The following is a 20169-nucleotide window of genomic DNA, read 5'->3' as shown; positions in this document are numbered from 1 at the left end:
GGGGGGCTTTTGCACCAGATTGTTTGCACCGGTTGGGCATCCGGTGCATATAGCCCTTACCAACCGGTGCAAAAGGCCCATTTTCCACTAGTGAAACAAAAGTCTCGCTACAGTATCACAGGCCTAGCAACAGCAATACATCCACCACCAAGACAACACCTGAAATACATGCTCTCCAAAAGCGACACCTCCAAGAAGGGAACAGTGCACCAGCGCCGTCGTCGCCCGATCAAAGATCTTAGATTTCACCCTGAAGATAGTCCCCGCTCTCAAAACAATGCATCCAACAAGGTCATTGTCAGGCACAACCAGTTAGGCCAGACCTTGGGTTTTCACCCTAAAAGGTAGAACTCTGAACTCACCTGTGCTGCCATCCCGCCTTTCATACCACTGCTGCGAAGCCCGGAATACCAATCAAGTTCCTCAACATCATGGAGACTTGATCCTCTCTTAGCTAATCCTCCAATCCGGCATTCATGATTCTTCTCACTTCATCATGGGCCAAAATGTTATTTGATATCAACACATAACAAAGCTTCACACCGCTCTCTCCGAAACCAAACGGAAATAAAAATATGGGTACGCGCGACCGAATACCACCCGATCATGCGAACTCCAGGCAAAAAGAGAAAAATATCTGAAGGTCCATAGTCGAGCAACATTACACCATGATTGAGATATAATAACCTCTATTATTCAGTGATCTATATCAGTTTCGTTCCAAAACACAGATCTTTATAACTTCTACCCAAAAGTGCACACAACACTCACGAGGTGCCGCTGCGCGTGCTTTGCTAGTTGAAAACTTGAAATAAACTTCGCGTCTCTTTGTAGGTCCCGTCCGGCCCGTTCGTTAGCAGACGGTTTGGCCATGACTGCGGACCTTTAAGCCCAGCTCCATTTCTATCACAATGTGACATCTCTAAGATGACGAGCGTTCAGGTAACTCACTCTGAGCTCCATTTCTATCACTATGACATCTCTCGTCGTCTCGCCGCCAATGACATACGTTCAGGTAACTCAATCTGAACTCCATCTCTATCACAAGGTGACATCTTGATCGTCATCTCGATGCGAATGATATACGTTCAGGTAACTCACTCTGCGCTCCATCTATTTCACAATGTGTAATAATTCACCCTTTGACGCGTGTTCAGACAAGAAAGCACCTGCATGCGAATTATATAAAGGGCTCTGTTGCTCACAAACTTACGCATTCCACAACAGCTACAACTACCGTATACATTCGCTAAGATTGTTGGAGATATAGTGAGGAGCTCCCCAATGGCGCGCTCCAAAACCCTAACGGCTGGCCTCTTCACCATGATGTTCCTCGCTCCATGCATCCTCGCCGCCGACCCAGACCCTCTCCAGGACTTCTGCGTGGCCGACCTCGACAGCGAGATCTCGGTGAACGGGTACCCGTGCCTGCCCACGTCGGAGGCCGGCGACGACTTCCTCTTCTCGTCCAGGCTCGCCACGGCCGGTAACACGTCCACCCCGAACGGCTCCGCCGTGACACGGCTGGACGTGCGGGGGTTCCCCGGCACCAACACGCAGGGCATCTCCATGAACCGCGTCGACTTCGCGCCGGGCGGCATCAACCCGCCGCACGTCCACCCTCGCGCCAGCGAGATCGGCATGGTGACGAGTGGCGAGCTCCTCGTCGGCATCATCGGCAGCTTCGAGTCCGGTGAGATGCTCTACTCCAAGGTGGTGCGCGCCGGGGGGACGTTCCTCATCCCGCGTGGCCTCATGCACTTCCAGTACAACGTCGGCGCGGAAGAGGCCTCCATGTTCGTCTCCTTCAACAGCCAGAACCCCGGCATCGTCTTCGTGCCGGTATCGCTCGTAGGCTCAAACCCGCCCATCCCGACGCCGGTGCTCACCAGGGCGCTCCGAGTGAACGCCTCCGTGGTGGAGCTTCTCAAGTCTAACTTCGCCAGCGGGTCTTACTTCATTCCTAGGACCGTGGAATGATCTGTATTAATTCAGTCGATGTACTATGTGCATGCGTGCTTGCCCCAGAAAGTTGTATGCATAGCTGATTAAGCTTCTGGTGAAGGTAGCGTCCTGTTGTAAAGATTGAATAACCTCGCCGTTCTGACGCCAGGGCCAATATATGCGAGGACTGTACATGTACTTCGTCGCGCATTAGGCGGAATAAATATAGAATTGGTGCATACTTGTATGCTACTTCAAAATGTTCCTTTGGATCTAGCCATTTAGGCATTCTGGTGCAGGGAATTGAATCCAGGTCAAATACAATCCAATCCAGAAACGAACGCGAGCGTCAATTCAATTTCGGCTCTTCGGTTTGACATTGAATTTTACACGAAATTTGGGTTGCACGCAAAAAAAAAGGAGAGAAAAACTTCCACTAGAATATGCCCAAACCCAGCATGAACAGAGGAAAAGCCCAACAGGCCTCAAGGCATCTCCAGCAGACCCACAAATTTCGGGCAAATCCTATTCTCCGCTTATAGCGAGCTCTATCCCACGCTCCGCATAGGTGGCTCGCTATAATGGGCCGGCCTAGTTACTCTTTCTCTTTCCATCGCGTGTGACTGGTAGACGAACTTACGTACAGTGTTTCTATGCATGTTTTTTCTCCTTCGGTTTTCTGCATTTGGATTTGAGAAACAAATTGTGTAGATTTGAAGATTGTTTAGATCTGAAAAAATGTTTAGATTAAAAAAGTGTTCGGATTTGAAAATCGTTCAAATCTGGAAAAAAATAGATTTGAAAAATGTTTGGATTTGAAAAAAATTATTTAGTTTTGAAAATTGTTTAGATCTAAAAAAATGTTTTGATTAGAAAATGTTTGTATTTGAAAGTCGTTCAAATCGGAAAACAAATATTTAGATTTGTTAATTGTTCGGATTTCAAAAAATGTTTAGATTTAAAAAATGTTTAAATTTGAAAATCGTTCAAATTTGGAAAACAAATTGTTCTAGATTTGAAAATTGTTCAGATCTGAAAAAATAGATTTGAAAATTGTTCGGATCTAGAAAAAAGGTTTAGACAAAAAAAACATGCCCGGATTCGAAAATCATTCAAATCTGAAAAAAATTGTTTTAGATTTGAAAATGTTCGAATTTGAAAACTGTTCGGGTTTGACAACTGTTTAAATATGAACATTTTTTCAAATCCAAAAAAATATAAAATTTAAACATTTTCCAGAACTTAAATTTTTCAAAATTTAACTAGTTTCAAATCTTAGTATTTTCTAGTTTAAACATTTTCATAATTTTAATTTTTTTCCAAGTTTGAAAAGTTTTCAAATTTAAATATTTATTCAAAATCTGAATAGTTTCAAAATAAAAATCACTTGTAAACCGGAAGATAACACGATACGATCCAAGGATTCACTCGCTCGTGCAGCTTCGCTTGTGCTGAGTGCTGACCCGAAGGCAGAGATGCTAGGTGAGTTAAATGGGCCCGGCCTAGGTTGTGTTTCCTTCGGGGGATGGGGTCCCAATCGCATCGCTTAAAGCGACATATAGGAGCACCCCAAATTTCGAACATCAAATGTGTTTGTTTTAACCAGGCCGCCGACACAAATTTAACAAACCTTCTAGTTGGGAGTAAGCTTCAGATCAGGCTATCATCTCCATAAATGACCTACCAACTTCATTATCGAGAAAACAATAAAATTGTTGTCAAGCCCATTATAAAAACGATGCATTATAATCCAACCTTTGTATACATGATCACGTGCATAAATAGATGTGGTAAGCATTTCCCAAGCTTCAGTAAGAGTTTCATTTTTTTTGCTTAAACAATAGAGCTAGGTTCCTACTATGGGCCATAAGCGTAGATAATCCCAACTTCTCCATAAAAGAAGCTTTAATATTAAACCAAGATGTTAGGTTGCCTCTAGGTTGGTTTTTATCCACCCATAAGGTTCTCGAGCAAACCCTAAGAAAATATTTTTTCCTTGAGTGTGTTGAGATGTCCATATTCTTCATTTTAAGTAGCTCATATATTTTATCAAATTTACTCAAATAGTGGGTTCCTTCTTATAGATTCCATCAGACCTAGTCAAACAAATTTCCTTTACTACGTCAAGATTTAATTCATAACCTTGACCATGCATGAACTTACTATTGTTTCCCATATTAAATAACAAACGAGAATAGTTACACCAATATTTAGGGGGTTTTCAATTTCTTACTACTCCCTCGGTCCCAAAAATGTAAGACATCTAAGGACTGATCAAAAGTCAAACTTTACTAACTTTGACCAAATATTTAGAAAAATATATTTACATCTACAATATCGAATGCACATATTAACAAAATATATTTTATGGTGAATCTATTCATGTTGATTCAGTACTGTAAATGTTTATATTTTTGTGTATAAACTTAGTCAAACTTAAAAAAACGTTGACTTTTGACCAATCCTTAGACACCTTACATTTTAGGACGGAGGGGGTATCAAGCAAAACACACACAAAAACAAAGGCAAGAAAAATAACAAAAATGAAAATAAAAGAATAAGTCTAAAGGATGGATAGAGAGATCTTACAACGAAGTCAAGGTAGAGATGTAGACCTTCCCAGCTTAGATGGCAGCAAGTTATTGCTCCAACTCTCCTCGGCAAGATTGCAATAAAACCAAAAAAAATCCCGGCAACGGCACTAGAAAATACTTCTTGATGGCAACACAACCATACTATGCCAATGTGTTGGGACTCAGAAATACAATGTGATGTAGGGAGCGTGATTTTTTCCTATAAAAGTGGCTCGAGGATTTATATCGAATTCTTAGGAAAAAAGTTTAATTCTCCCTTCTATCTAACAAATAAAGTGAACTGTAGGTGCGGTGGAGTTGGGACACGGAGGATATGAACCCAGGTGCACGTGCACCCTATGATGAAAATTCCAAAAAAAAAAAAATCTATTTCAAAGTTTCAGAAATTTTTTGAAATAATACACACATGTATATCCAATGTTGATACTTATTTATGCAGATTTTGACATTAAAAAATGACCATGTGTGACCTACACATAAATGTGAAAATGGGATTTCCTATTACCGTGAACAGCACACAACCAACCATTATAGTGCCATTTGGACATTTGGCCATTTTTATGTAGGCTACACACAAGTGTATTTTTCTGTGAAAACTTACACAAGTATCAATAGAATATGTACATGAAAATTTTTATTTCAAATGTTTTGAGATTTTTTGCAATTTTTTTCAACATTATAGAAAACAGGTGCACCTACACCCGGGTGCATCCTGGTATTTCCCGGTGGAGTAGTGGCTAATCTAGTTGTCCATATCTCAACCAATCGGTTATTGTCTTGTATAAGTAACCTTGTAATCTGGCTATATATATGAGATGGAACGCTTTATGTGCAGAGGACCTAACTAGCTTACTGCAGTGCGCGGAAGATAATGGTTCTTTGAAGGGCGTCAAGGTTTGTCGTGCAGCACCGACAGTGCCACATCTCTTATTTGCTGATGACTCATTTATCTTGATGCAAGCTGATATCTCAAATGCAAGAACTCTCCAGCAAATACTTCATGAATACTATTCTTCTTCAGGCCAGTTGGGAAGTGAGGCGAAATCAAGTTTATTTTCAGTCCTTATACTTGGGTGGAGAATTGTGAGGCAAAATGCTTGGAATTACACATTCTCACGGAGGAAATTACGCGTCAGTAACTGGGTTGACAACCCAGGTGGGTGTGGACAGTACAGATTGCTTTATTGTCCATCTTATTTATAAGATATGCTAGAGGTTAATAGGATATAAAGAGAAATTGAAAGTCTTTAAACCAAGATCTTAAGTTGCCTCTAGGTTGGTTTTGAATCCACTCATAATGTTATCGCATAAACTATAAATTTTCCTTTGAGTGTGTTGGTGTCCATATTCTCCATTTAAAGGTGCTCATATCTTTATTCAAATTTACTCAAATGTTTAGTGTGGTCCTTCTTATAAATTCCATTATATTTATTACAAATTTCCTTTACTAGTTCAAGATTTAATTCATAACCATGATCATGAATGAACTTACTATTATTTCCCATATTAAATAACAAGGGACTCATTCGGGCTGGCCTGGCCGGAGAAAAATCCTATGAGACCGGGTCTGTTTCAGATCCTGATAGACCCAGACCACGTGTCCTCCACCAATCTCAAAGCATCCCTTCTTCCCCAATGCCTTATTTTCCTAATTCCTAAATTCTTCGCTGACTATCCAGATGGTTATACTAACAGGTTCCAGACCTTGCTAGGATCGGGTAGCGCACCGTCGAGCGCGCATAAAACTGCTTTGGCTGAATTAGCCACCAATCTCAAAACAAGGAAGAGACAAGGCCAAACCAAATTAAGAGCATACACGTACAGAGACCTTCAACAGCAATGGTTGTTCTGCAGTACTTGGGATGTGCGGTTTAATCTAATCTCGTGCAGCACAGCGAAAGCCAGAGCAATGGCCCGCGACGAGCAACAGTCTGATGCGGCGACAATCAGCGTAGAGCCAGAGATGCACCATATACAAATCCTAATATAGTCTAACATACTTGGTCGCCACTACGCTGGGAGGGTGAGCGGATTCGCATCTGATTTCTACTTGTTCGTGAGTTCGTCATACAAGACTCGGTGAGATCGGCCTCCTTACTTGGAGACATGAAAAATTGCAAAGGAAATAGATCAGGGAAGAAGGGTTGCTTTGAGATTGTTGGAGGACACGTTGTATGGGTCTATCAAGATCTGAGAATAGACTCGGTCTCATAAAATCCTATGAGACAAGGTCTATTTTCCGATCCTGATAGACCCATACCACGTGTCCTCCACCAATCTCAAATCATCCCTTCTTCCCCAATGCCTTCTTTTCCTAATTCCTCAATTCTTCGCTAATTATTCAGATGGTTATACTAACAGGTTCCAGACGTTGCCGGGATCGGGTAGCGCACATAAAACTGCTTTGGCTGAATTAGGCACCAATCTCAAAACAAGGAAGAGACAAGGCCAAACAAAATTAAGCGCATAGCAATGGTTGTTCTGCAGTACTTGGGATGTGCGGTTTAATCTAATCTCGTGCAGCACAGCGAAAGCCAGAGCAATGTCCTGCGGCGAGCAACATTCTGATGCGGCGACAATCAGCGGAGAGCCGGAGATGCGCCATATACAAATCCTAATATAGTCTGACATACTTGGTCGCCACTACGCTGGGAGGGTGAGCGGATTCGCATCTGATTTCTACTTGTTCGTGAGTTCATCCTACACGACTCGGTGAGATCGGCCTCCGTACTTGGAGACATGAAAATTTGCAAAGAAAATAGATCAGGGAAGAAGGGCTGCTTTGAGATTGGTGGAGGACACGTGGTATGGGTCTATCAGGATCTGAGAATAGACTCGGTCTCATAAAATCCTATGAGGCCAGGTCTATTTTCAGATCCTGATTGACCCAGACCACGTGTCCTCCATCAATCTCAAAGTATCCCTTCTTCCCCAATGTTTTCTTTTCCTAATTCCTCAATTCTTCGCTGATTATCCAGATGGTTATATAACAGGTTCCATACCTTGCCGGGATCGGGTAGCGCACCGTCGAGCGCACATAAAACTGCTTTGGCTGAATTAGGCACCAATCTCAAAACAAGGAAGAGACAAGGCCAAGCCAAATTAAGCGCATACACGTACAAAGACCTTCAATAGCAATGGTTGTTCTGCAGTACTTGCGATGTGCGGTTTAATCTAATCTCGTGCAGCACAGCGGAAGCCGGAGCAATGGCCCGCGGTGAGCAACAGTATGATGCGGCGACAATCAGCGGAGAGCCGGAGATGCGCCATTTACAAATCCTAATATAGTATGACATACTTGGTTGCCACTACGCTGGGAGGGTCAGCGGATTCGGATCTGATTTCTACTTGTTCGTGAGTTCGTCCTACACGACTCGGTGAGATCGGCCTCCGTACTTGGAGACATGAAAAATTGCAAAGGAAATAAATCAGGGAAGAAGGGATGCTTTCCACGATCCTGATAGACCCATACCACGTGTCCTCCACCAATCTCAAAGCATCCCTTCTTCCCCAATGCATTCTTTTCCTAATTCCTCAATTCTTCTTTGATTATCCAGATGGTTATAGTAACAGGTTCTAGACCTTGTTGGGATCGGGTAGCGCACCGTCGAGCGCACATAAAACTGTTTTGGCTGAATTAGGCACCAATCTCAAAACAAGGAAGAGACAAGGCCAAACCAAATTAAGCGCATACACGTACAGAGACCTTCAATAGCAATGGTTGTTCTGCAGTATTTGGGATGTGCGGTTTAATCTAGTCTCGTGCAGCACAACAGAAGCCAGAGCAATGGCCCGCGGCGAGCACCAGTCTGATGCGGCGACAATCAGCGGAGAGCCGAAGATGCGCCATATACAAATCCTAATATAGTCTGACATACTTGGTCGCCACTACGCTGGGAGGGTGAGCGGATTCGCATCTGATTTCTACTTGTTCGTGAGTTCATCCTACACGACTCGGTGAGATCGGCCTCCATACTTGTAGACATGAAAAATTGCAAAGGAAATAGATCAGGGAAGAAGGGCTGCTTTCAGATTAGTGGAGGACCCGTGGTATGGGTCTATCAGGATCTGAGAATAGACTCGGCCTCATAAAATCCTATGAGACTAGGTCTATTTTCATATCCTGATAGACCCTGACCACGTGTCCTCCACCAATCTCAAAGCATCCCATCTTCCCCAATGCCTTCTTTTCCTAATTCCTCAATTCTTCGTTGATTATCCAGATGGTTATAGTAAAAGGTTCCAGACCTTGCCGGGATCGGGTAGCGCACCGTCGAGCGCACATAAAACGGCTTTGGTTGAATTAGGCACCCATCTCAAAACAAGGAAGACACAAGGCCAAACCAAATTAAGCGCATACACGTACAGAGACCTTCAATAGCAATGGTTGTTCTACAATACTTGGGATGTGCGGTTTAATCTAATCTCGTGCAGCACAGCGGGAGCCAGAGAAATGGCCCGTGGCGAGCAATAGTCTGCGACAATCAGTGGAGAGCCGGAGATGCGCCATATACAAATCCTAATATAATCTGACATACTTGGTCGCCACTACGCTGGGAGGGTGAGCGGATTCGCATCTGATTTCTACTTGTTCGTGAGTTCGTCCTACTCGACTCGGTGAGATCGGCCGCCGTACTTGGAGACATGAAAAATTGCAAAGCAAATAGATCAGGGAAGAAGGGCTGCTTTGAGATTGGTGGAGGACACGTGGTATGGGTCTATCAGGATCTGAGAATAGACTCGGTCTCATAGGATTTTTCTCCGGCCTGGCCCAGCCGGCCAGTACGGGCAGTTTAAAAAAACTACTCTTTTCCAACGACTACATTTCGTCCCCAACTATAAAAAGAGGTATTCTTCCTCCTTGCAGCCTTGACGACCTACCTATCTCTCCAACATTACTACACCTCGTAAATCTTTTAGATCTTCTCCCCGAGCCACCCAAACACCTCGATTTTTTGAAGAGTGAAGGAGAAGCTCTAGATCTACAATCCCACCAAATAAATTAATTTACCACCGCTCAAATCTTTGTGAATCTTGGTACTATTGGGTTCTTTAGAACACTAGAAGGAAGAGGTTGCCCCAAGCTAGTTCTTTGAGTAAAGCTTCGTAGCCATCACTTGAGAGTTTCTAATTCAGTTGTGGATGTATGCCCCAAGCTATGTGTAAAGGTTTCAGTTTTCCATTTGAAGGACCTAAGTGGAGCGTGACATAACGGTTGTGATTTGATCACCAGAGAATAGGATAATGCCTTTGTATCGTTAGTTGGCATTCGTGATGCCACACCTCTCCAACATAGACATACTTCCCCCCAAAAGTACGAAAACTACGGTAATCAACTCTTGTGTCTCCACGTGCTTCACTTTTGGTCACCTCTATCATTTACACATTTTACTACTTGTATCTTGTTTACTTGTTTGCACCTTGTCATATAAGTAAATCCAGAGCCTGAAACCTAGCGCCTTTTTTAACAATATATCGAAATTCATGTTTATTATTTTTCCTAACAAAAAGAAAATGATAAATTTAAAATCCTTTGAGATGTAGTTATGTGATCTAATCTACTCCTAGTTAGCCTAGGGTTCAACTTTTAGTTTTTTTCCTTTTTTCGCACTATCTAATTTACTTTCTATCAATAAAATTGTTATTCAAGAAAATACGTCACGGCAGTAGGCCATCCTATCCAAACGGACAAACCAGCCGTCGCAATCATTTTTATATCAGTGTTCTGATCCAAACAAACCAAAACGGATATTTTTTGTCTGTGTTTTGCGTCTTGCGGCTGCATTCTAGTGGGGCGACCCATCGGGTTCTTGTCTGTCTGGTCCGTAGGAAACAGGCGGATCGTCTACGTATGCTCCAGCGTGGTGACCTAAATAGACCGACCTGTCAATGGCGGAGGACGAAAAAAAGTTGAGGTCAGGCAAAATCTGAAGAAAAAATGATGCAAAAAATCAAAGTTTTCTAGACACATTAATAATTTCTACGATCCTAACCATAATCACTCGGTATAGTGAAAACCAGTATATGTAAATATGACAGAAGTGTTCTATAGATATGTCAAAATTCTGAAAAAAAATGTACCTTTCCCCCTTTGCTGCCTCCTTCCCCTTCCTTTCCATCTTCAGTCTAGAGTTGTAAAGTAAGTCCAAGTGTCCGTGTTGCGGAAATCAAGTCGGGCGAGTGACTTCTGGGTGATCTCCTGAGACCCAAGTCCTGCCGCCGTTCCTTCCCGTCTTCCTGGCCTGGCCCTGTCTTCCTGCGACCTGGGGCTGGAGGTCACACCGCCGCCTGTCCGCCAACATCAGTGCCCTGCGCAGCTGCGCCTTTGCCCGTGGCGATCAGTCCCCGACGTACAAAGCTGTGCGGCTGTGCCGCTCGATCGATCACGCGAAAGAAGACGAGACAATGTGGGACGTGCGGTTCACTTTCCAGCGAGGGAGTCGAGCAATCGGCCCAGCCTAGCGAAACTAGGCCCAACAGCCAACATAGCCGGCTCTTTTCCCTGATTTTTCCCTAACGCAGTCTATCGATACGAACATAAATACATAGGTATATACCTTCTGTCACGAGCCAAGGTAGGGCGGGCGCCCAACCTCGCCCTACCGAGAGCTCCGCCAGTGCGACCTGTCCAGCGCGACCCATCAGTCCATCAAATTTGGGGAAGAGATGCGTTTGCGCGGACACCACGCGTGTCCTCCCGTGTCCACCCGCGTGGACCGGAGGCAGGCATGGCAGCTGCCCAACGGCCTTCTTCCTCAATACATCATCAATGGAAGTAGGCTCACTCCAAAGCTATCAGCGCCACCCGACGCTTGCGTTGGTGCCGCTGTCGCTTCCGCTCCTGTGCTGGACGTGTCGCATGCACTCCTACGTTGGCTCCTACATCAATGCCAATGGTTTCGTGCTCCGCGCTCGCATCCAATGCGTCGGCTTTTTTAAAACCCGGTCTCCGTCGTGCTCGCACCACCAAACTCCCCCAATGTATCATTGCCGTGTAGCGAGGATGCATCACCGGAAGGCCACAACCTACTCTATGTTGCGCCGCAACGGCCGCACGACGCCTGCACCTCCGTCTTTGGAGCCGGAGCTAGAGCTGTAGCCCATCAGAATTTTTCAATGTAGGCCTCATCGAGGACGATGTAGCGAAGTCCGTCCTCCAGGGTGCGGAGTCTAAGGTAGATGCGAAATGTGAAGTGGCTGAGGAGGAGCAGGAGTCAGTGGCCGATCCGAACCATGCGACAATACCAGAGTCTTTCAAGTTGGTGCACGACCGTACGAACGCCACCGCACCCTAGAGAAGCCTGGCAAGAAGCTCCTCCAACGCGGCATCGCGGTCTCCCGCGAGTGTTTGCCTACCGAGAAGGCTGGGTAGAGGATCCTTGAATTAAACGGTGAGCGACTCCCATGAACGCCAAGTTCACTATGAGGCGACGGTTCTCGATGATCTAGCGAGGCGTCTCTACTTAGGTCTCACCGTCGACTACCCGGTACCGGCCTAGGCGTAAGTGCATGCCTCAGGCAAAAAACGATGATGAAGATGGGCCGTCGTGCCCACCGACTGACAGATAGTAGGGTTACTCGTATTTTAAATTCAGTTGTTTTTCATAACATATAACAAAATTTAAATGAAAATCTTAATTTGTAGTACCATATTTTTATTTTTTATTTACATGTACTCGTTATCTATGACCAAGTAGCCAAAACGGCCAGAGCTCGCTGGACACGCTGGCATGGCCGGCCAGAGCGCGACGCAATTTCTATCCACCACACGATTCAAACGGATAAAATTGAACTGTTTAGATTTCCATTTTTGTTCGGCAGACGCTGTCCATCTACTCAAGACAAGAAATTACATTAAGGGCATCTCTAACAGGGTGACGAAAATCGGATGTTAAAATCGATCTGCTGCGTTTGCTTTCATCGGCTCGTGCACACGAAAATGGTTTTTTTTTTTTACAGCATGTTCGTTTGCGTCTGAGTGTATATCTAACCGCTGGATGCATATTATTTTTGAACATTTTTTCATTCAACTAAAAACCATAATGTACATACGAAAATAAAGGAAAAATAAGAAGGAACAAGGCCCCCAGACTACTTGTTGCTCCTCGGGGCGGTTGAAGGCCCGGCCCCGTCGTCGCCTCCCTCTCTCCTCAGCTTCTCCGCCGCCTGCCGCTCCATCCGTCGCGCGGTGGCCAAAGCTCGGTGGGCGGCCGTGTTTTCCAGTAGCCTCTACCGCAACACCTCGTTGGCGTCATCCTCGGCCTTCTTCAGCGTCTCGAAGGACGCGACTAAGGCCCTCTGCTCTGCCGCTTTCTCCTATGGGTCAAGCCTGCTCCAGTCAAAGTCGTCATTGTCGTCTGACTCCTCCCGTGCAGCCGCCGCCTCCTGATACGTCTCCGACGTATCGATAATTTCTTATGTTCTATGCCATATTATTGATGATACCTACATGTTTTATGCACACTTTATGTCATATTCGTGCATTTTCTGGAACTAACCTATTAACAAGATGCCGAAGTGTCGGTTCCGTTTTCTCGCTGTTTTTGGTTTCGTAAATCCTAGTAACGAAATATTCTCGGAATTGGACGAAACAAAGACCCGTGGGCCTATTTTTCCACGGAGCTTCCGAAGACCGAAGAACACACGAAGTGGGGCCACGAGGTGGCGACACCACAAGGCGGCGCGGCCCAGGGGGGGCCCGCGCCACCCTATGGTGTTGCCCCCTCGTCTGGCCCCCGACTCTGCCCTTCCGCCTACTTAAAGCCTCCGTCGCGAAACCCCTGAGGCGAAAAACCACGATACGGAAAACCTTACTGAGACGCCGCCGCCGCCGATCCCATCTCGGGGGATTCTCGGAGATCTCCTCCGGCACCTCGCCGGAGAGGGGATTCATCTCCCGGAGGACTCTACACCGCCATGGTCGCCTCCGGAGTGATGAGTGAGTAGTTCACCCCTGGACTATGGGTCCATAGCAGTAGCTAGATGGTTGTCTTCTCCTCATTGTGCTTCATTGTTGGATCTTGTGAGCTGCCTAACATGATCAAGATCATCTATCTGTAATTCTATATGTTGTGTTTGTCGGGATCCGATGGATAGAGAATACCATGTCATGTTAATTATCAAGTTATTACACATGTGTTGTTTATGATCTTGCATGCTCTCCGTTACTAGTAGAGGCTCTGGCCAAGTTTTTACTTTTAACTCCAAGAGGGAGTACTTATGCTCGATAGTGGGTTCATGCCTCGCATTGACACCGGGACGAAGTGACGTAAAGTTCTAAGGTTGTGTTGTGTTGTTGCCACTAGGGATAAAACATTGGCGCTATGTCCGAGGATGTAGTTGTTGATTACATTACGCACCATACTTAATGCAATTGTCTCGTTGCTTTGCAACTTAATACCGGAGGGGGTTCGGATGATAACCTCGAAGGTGGACTTTTTAGGCATAGATGCAGTTGGATGGCGGTCTATGTACTTTGTCGTAATGCCCAATTAAATCTCACTATACTTATCATGTCATGTATGTGCATTGTTATGCCCTCTCTATTTGTCAATTGCCCGACCGTAATTTGTTCACCCAACATGCTTTTATCTTATGGGAGAGACACCTCTAGTGAACTGTGGACCCCGGTTCATTCTTTTTATACTCGAAATACAAATCTGCTGCAATACTTGTTTTACTATTTTCTCTCGCAAACAATCATCTTCCACACAATACGGTTAATCCTTTGTTACAGCAAGCCGGTGAGATTGACAACCTCACTCGTTTCGTTGGGGCAAAGTACTTTGGTTGTGTTGTGCAGGTTCCACGTTGGCGCCGGAATCTCCGGTGTTGCGCCGCACTACATCCCGCCGCCATCAACCTGCAACGTGCGTCTTGACTCCTACCGGTTCGATTAAACCTTGGTTTCTTACTGAGAGAAACTTGCCGCTGTGCGCATCACACCTTCCTCTTGGGGTTCCCAACGGACGTGTCAACTACACGCATCAAGCAAATTTCTGGCGCCGTTGCCGGGAAGATCAAGACACGCTGCAAGGGGAGTCTCCACTTCTCAATCTCTTTACTTTGTTTTTGTCTTGCTTTATTTTATTCACTACTTTGTTTGCTGCATTATATCAAAACACAAAAAAATTAGTTGCTAGCTTTACTTTATTTACTGTCTTGTTTGCTATATCAAAAACACAAAAAAATTAGTTTACTTCCATTTACTTTATCTAGTTTGCTTTATTTACTATTGCTAAAATGGCCAACCCTGAAAATACTAAGTTGTGTGACTTCACTAGCACAAATAATAATGATTTCCTATGCACACCTATTGCTCCACCTGCTACTACAGCAGAATTCTTTGAAATTAAACCTCGCTTTACCGAATCTTGTTATGCGAGAGCAATTTTCTCGGTGTTAGTTCCGATGATGCTCGCTGCCCATCTCAATAATTTTGTTGAACTATGTGAAATGCAAAAATATAAAGATGTAGATGGTGACATTGTAAAATTAAAATTGTTCCCTTTCTCATTAAGAGGAAGAGCTAAAGATTGGTTGCTATCTCTCGCCTAAGAATAGTATTGATTCCTGGACTAAATGCAAGGATGCTTTTATTGGTAGATATTATCCCCTCGCTAAAATTATATCTTTGAGGAGTAGCATAATGAATTTTAAACAATTGGATAATGAACATGTTGCTCAAGCTTGGGAAAGAATGAAATCTCTCGGTTAAAAACTGCCCAACCCATGGATCGACTACTTGGATGATCATCCAAACCTTCTATGCAGGACTAAATTTTTCTTCGCGGAATTTATTGGATTCAGCTGCTGGAGGTACCTTTATGTCCATCACTCTTGGTGAAGCAACAAAGCTTCTTGATAATATGATGGTTAATTACTCTGAATGGCACACGGAAAGAGCTCCACAAGGTAAGAAGGTAAATTCCGTTGAAGAATCCTCTTCCTTGAATGATAAAGTTGATGCTATTATGTCTATGCTTGCGAATGATAGGACTAATGTTGATCCTAATAATGTTCCATTAGCTTCATTGGTTGCCCAAGAAGAACATGTTGATGTAAACTTCATTAAAAATAATAATTTCAACAACAATGCTTACCTGAACAATTCTAGTAATAACTATAGGCCATATCCTTATAATAATGGTAACGGTTATGCTAATTCTTATGGGAATTCTTACAACAATAATAGAAATACACCCCCTGGACTTGAAGCCATGCTTAAGGAATTTATTAGTACACAAACTGCCTTTAACAAATCTGTTGAGGAAAAGCTCAATAAAATTGATATTCTTGTTTCTAGAGTTGATAGTCTTGCCTCTGATGTTGATCTTTTGAAATCGAAAGTTATGCCTAATAGAGATATTGAAAATAAAATTGTTACTACAGCAAATGCCATCCAAGTTAGAATTAATGAGAATATAAGATTAATGGCTGAACTGCGTGCTAGGTGGGATAGAGAAGAAAATGAAAAACTAGCTAAAAAGGAAAATGTAGCTAAAGTTTGGACTAATACCACCACTAGCAATGCTAATGATTCACATGTTGCTGCACCTCCTACTATCAATGGTAAAATGATTGGTGTTGGCAATGCTTCTACTCCTAGTGCAAAGCGCGCAAAATTACCTGAAACTGCTAAAACTGCTGAAACTGCTTGTGATAAAACCGCTGAAATTTTTTCCAACCTTGGGGATGATAATCCCATTGCTTTAGATTGTAATGATTTAGATTTTGATGATTGCCACATCTCTGAAGTTATAAAGTTCTTGCAAAAACTTGCTAAAAGTCCCAATGCTAGCGCTATAAATTTGGCTTTCACAAAACATATTACAAATGCTCTCATAAAAGCTAGAGAAGAAAAACTAAAACTTGAAACTTCTATTCCTAGAAAGCTAGAGGATGGTTGGGAGCCCATCATTAAAATGAGAGTCAAAGATTTTGATTGTAATGCTTTATGTGATCTTGGTGCAAGTATTTCTGTTATGCCTAAAAAAGTCTATGATATGCTTGACTTGCCACCATTGAAAAATTGTTATTTGGATGTTAATCTCGCTGATAATGCTAAAAGAAACCTTTGGGGAAAGTTGATAATGTTCATATTATGGTTAACAATAACCTTGTCCCCGTTGATTTTGTTGTCTTGGATATTGAATGCAATGCATCTTGCCCCATTATATTGGGAAGACCTTTTCTTCGAACCGTTGGTGCCACTATTGATATGAAGGAAGGTAATATTAAATATCAATTTCCTCTCAAGAAAGGTATGGAACACTTCCCTAGAAAGAGAATGAAGTTACCTTATGATTCTATCATTAGAACAAATTATGATGTTGATGCTTCATCTCTCGATGTTACTTGAGTTACACTTTCTGCGCCTAGCTGAAAGGCGTTAAAGAAAAGCGCTTATGGGAGACAACCCATGTTTTTAATACAGTACTTTGTTTTATATTTGTGTCTTGGAAGTTGTTTACTACTGTAGCAACCTCTCCTTATCTTAGTTTTATGTTTTGTTGTGCCAAGTAAAGTCTTTGATAGAAAAGTAAGTACTAGATTTGGATTACTGCGCAGTTCCAGATTTCTTTGCTGTCACGAATCTGGGTCTATCTCCCTGTAGGTAGCTCAGAAAATTACGCCAATTTACGAGCATGATTCTCAGATATGTACGCAACTTTCATTCAATTTGAGCATTTTCGTTTGAGCAAGTCTGGTGGCCTAATAAAATCCATCTTTACGGACTGTTCTGTTTTGACAGATTCTGTCTTTTATTTCGCATTGCCTCTTTTGCTATGTTGGATGAATTTCTTTGATCCACTAATGTCCAGTAGATTTATGCAATGTCCAGAAGTATTAAGAATGATTGTCTCACCTCTGAACATGTGAATTTTTATTATGCACTAACCCTCTAATGAGTTGTTTCGAGTTTGGTGTGGAGGAAGTTTTCAAGAATCAAGAGAGGAGTATGATGCAATATGATCAAGGAGAGTGAAAGCTCTAAGCTTGGGGATGCCCCGGTGGTTCACCCCTGCATATTCTAAGAAGACTCAAGCGTCTAAGCTTGGGGATGCCCAAGGCATCCCCTTCTTCATCGACAACATTATCAGGTTCCTCCCCGAAACTACATTTTTATTCGGCCACATCTTATGCACTTTGCTTGGAGCGTCGGTTTGTTTTTGTTTTTTGTTTTGTTTGAATAAAATGGATCCTTGCATTCACTTTATGGGAGAGAGACACGCTCCGTTGTAGCATATGGACAAATATGTCCTTAGGTTCTACTCATAGTATTCATGGCGAAGTTTCTTCTTCGTTAAATTGTTATATGGTTGGAATTGGAAAATGATACATGTAGTAAATTGCTATAATGTCTTGGATAATTTGATACTTGGCAATTGTTGTGCTCATGTTTAAGCTCTTGCATCATATACTTTGCACCCATTAATGAAGAAATACTTAGAGCTTGTTAATTTGGTTTGCATATTTGGTTTCTGTAGAGTCTAGATAACATCTAGTATTGAGTTTTGAACAACAAGGAATACGGTATGGAGTCCTATAATGTTTACCATATGTCTTTTATGTAAGTTTTGCTGTACCGTTCATCCTTGTGTTTGTTTCAAATAGCCTTGCTAGCCTAAACCTTGTATCGAGAGGGAATACTTCTCATGCATCCCAAATACTTGAGCCAACCACTATGCCATTTGTGTCCACCATACCTACCTACCACATGGTATTTATCCGTCATTCCAAAGTAAATTGCTTGAGTGCTACCTTTAAAATTCCATCATTCACCTTTGCAATATATAGCTCATGGGACAAATAGCTTAAAAACTATTGTGGTATTGAATATGTACTTATGCACTTTATCTCTTATTAAGTTGCTTGTTGAGCGATAACCATGTTTCGGGGACGCCATCAACTATTCTTTGTTGGATATCATGTGAGTTGCTATGCATGTCCGTCTTGTCTGAAGTAAGAGAGATCTACCACCTTCATGGTTGGAGCATGCATATTGTTAGAGAAGAACTTTGGGCCGCTAACTAAAGCCATGATTCATGGTGGAAGTTTCAGTTTTGGACACATATATCCTCAATCTCATATGAGAATAATAATTGTTGCCACATGCTTATGCATTAAAGAGGAGTCCATTAACTGTTGTCCATGTTGTCCCGGTATGGATGTCTAAGTTGAGAATAATCAAAAGCGAGAAATCCAAAATGCGAGCTTTCTCCTTAGACCTTTGTACAGGCGGCATGGAGGTACCTCATTGTGACACTTGGTCAAAACATGTGCATTGCAAAGATCCGGTAGTCCAAGTTAATTAGGACAAGGTGCGGGCACAATTAGTATACTATGCATGAGACTTGCAACTTGTATGATATAACTTTCATAACTCATATGCTTTATTACTACCGTTGACAAAATTGTTTCATGTTTTCAAAATAAAAGCTCTAGCACAAATATAGCAATCGATGCTTTCCTCTTTGAAGGACCATTCTTTTTACTTTTATGTTGAGTCAGCTCACCTATCTCTCTCCACCTCAAGAAGCAAACACTTGTGTGAACTGTGCATTGATTCTTACATATTTGCATATTGTACTTGTTATATTACTCTATGTTGACAATTATCCATGAGATATACATGTTACAAGTTGAAAGCAACCGCTGAAACTTAATTTTCCTTTGTGTTGCTTCAATACCTTTACTTTGATTTATTGCTTTATGAGTTACTCTTATGCAAGACTTATGAATACTTGTCTTGAAGTACTACTCATGAAAAGTCTTTGCTATATGATTCACTTGTTTACTCATGTCATTACCATTGTTTTGATCGCTGCATCCACTACATATGTTTACAAATAGTATGATCAAGGTTATGATGGCATATCACTTCGAAATTATCTTTGTTATCGTTTTACCTGCTCGGGACGAGCAGTAACTAAGCTTAGGGATGCCGATACGTCTCCGACGTATCGATAATTTCTTATGTTCTATGCCATATTATTGATGATACATACATGTTTTATGCAAACTTTATGTCATATTCGTGCATTTTCCGGAACTAACCTATTAACAAGATGCCGAAGTGCCGGTTCCTCGTTTTCTGCTGTTTTTGGTTTCGTAAATCCTAGTAACGAAATATTCTCGGAATTGGACGAAACAAAGACCCGGGGGCCTATTTTTCCACGGAGCTTCCGGAAGACCGAAGAACACACGAAGTGGGGCCACGAGGTGGCGACACCACAAGGCGGCGCGGCCCGTGGGGGCCCGCGCCGCCCTATGGTGTGGCCCCTCGTCCCGGCCCCGACTCGCCCTTCCGCCTACTTAAAGCCTCCGTCGCGAAACCCCCGAGGCGAAAAACCACGATACGGAAAACCTCACCGAGACGCCGCCGCCGCCGATCCCATCTCGGGGGATTCTCGGAGATCTCCTCCGGCACCTCGCCGGAGAGGGGATTCATCTCCCGGGAGGACTCTACACCGCCATGGTCGCCTCCGGAGTGATGAGTGAGTAGTTCACCCCCGGACTATGGGTCCATAGCAGTAGCTAGATGGTTGTCTTCTCCTCATTGTGCTTCATTGTTGGATCTTGTGAGCTGCCTAACATGATCAAGATCATCTATCTGTAATTCTATATG

At 43.1% G+C, this 20169-nt stretch overlaps 1 protein-coding gene across 1 annotated transcript; it reads left to right on the top strand.

Annotated features, from left to right (window-relative positions):
• The first annotated feature begins 1284 nt into the window (after positions 1-1284).
• LOC124659748 (oxalate oxidase GF-2.8-like) lies at positions 1285-1980 on the top strand. Its single transcript, XM_047197571.1, has one exon. The coding sequence runs from the start codon at positions 1285-1287 to the stop codon at positions 1978-1980; it is 696 nt and encodes a 231-aa protein (XP_047053527.1).
• Positions 1981-20169: the final 18189 nt, after the last annotated feature.

Source organism: Lolium rigidum, chromosome 1 (genome assembly GCF_022539505.1).
Source record: "Lolium rigidum isolate FL_2022 chromosome 1, APGP_CSIRO_Lrig_0.1, whole genome shotgun sequence".
In the NCBI taxonomy this organism is placed as follows: Eukaryota; Viridiplantae; Streptophyta; class Magnoliopsida; order Poales; family Poaceae; genus Lolium; species Lolium rigidum.
The sequence above is the reverse complement of the archived record's forward strand: the minus strand, read 5'-3'. Positions and strand labels throughout refer to the sequence as shown.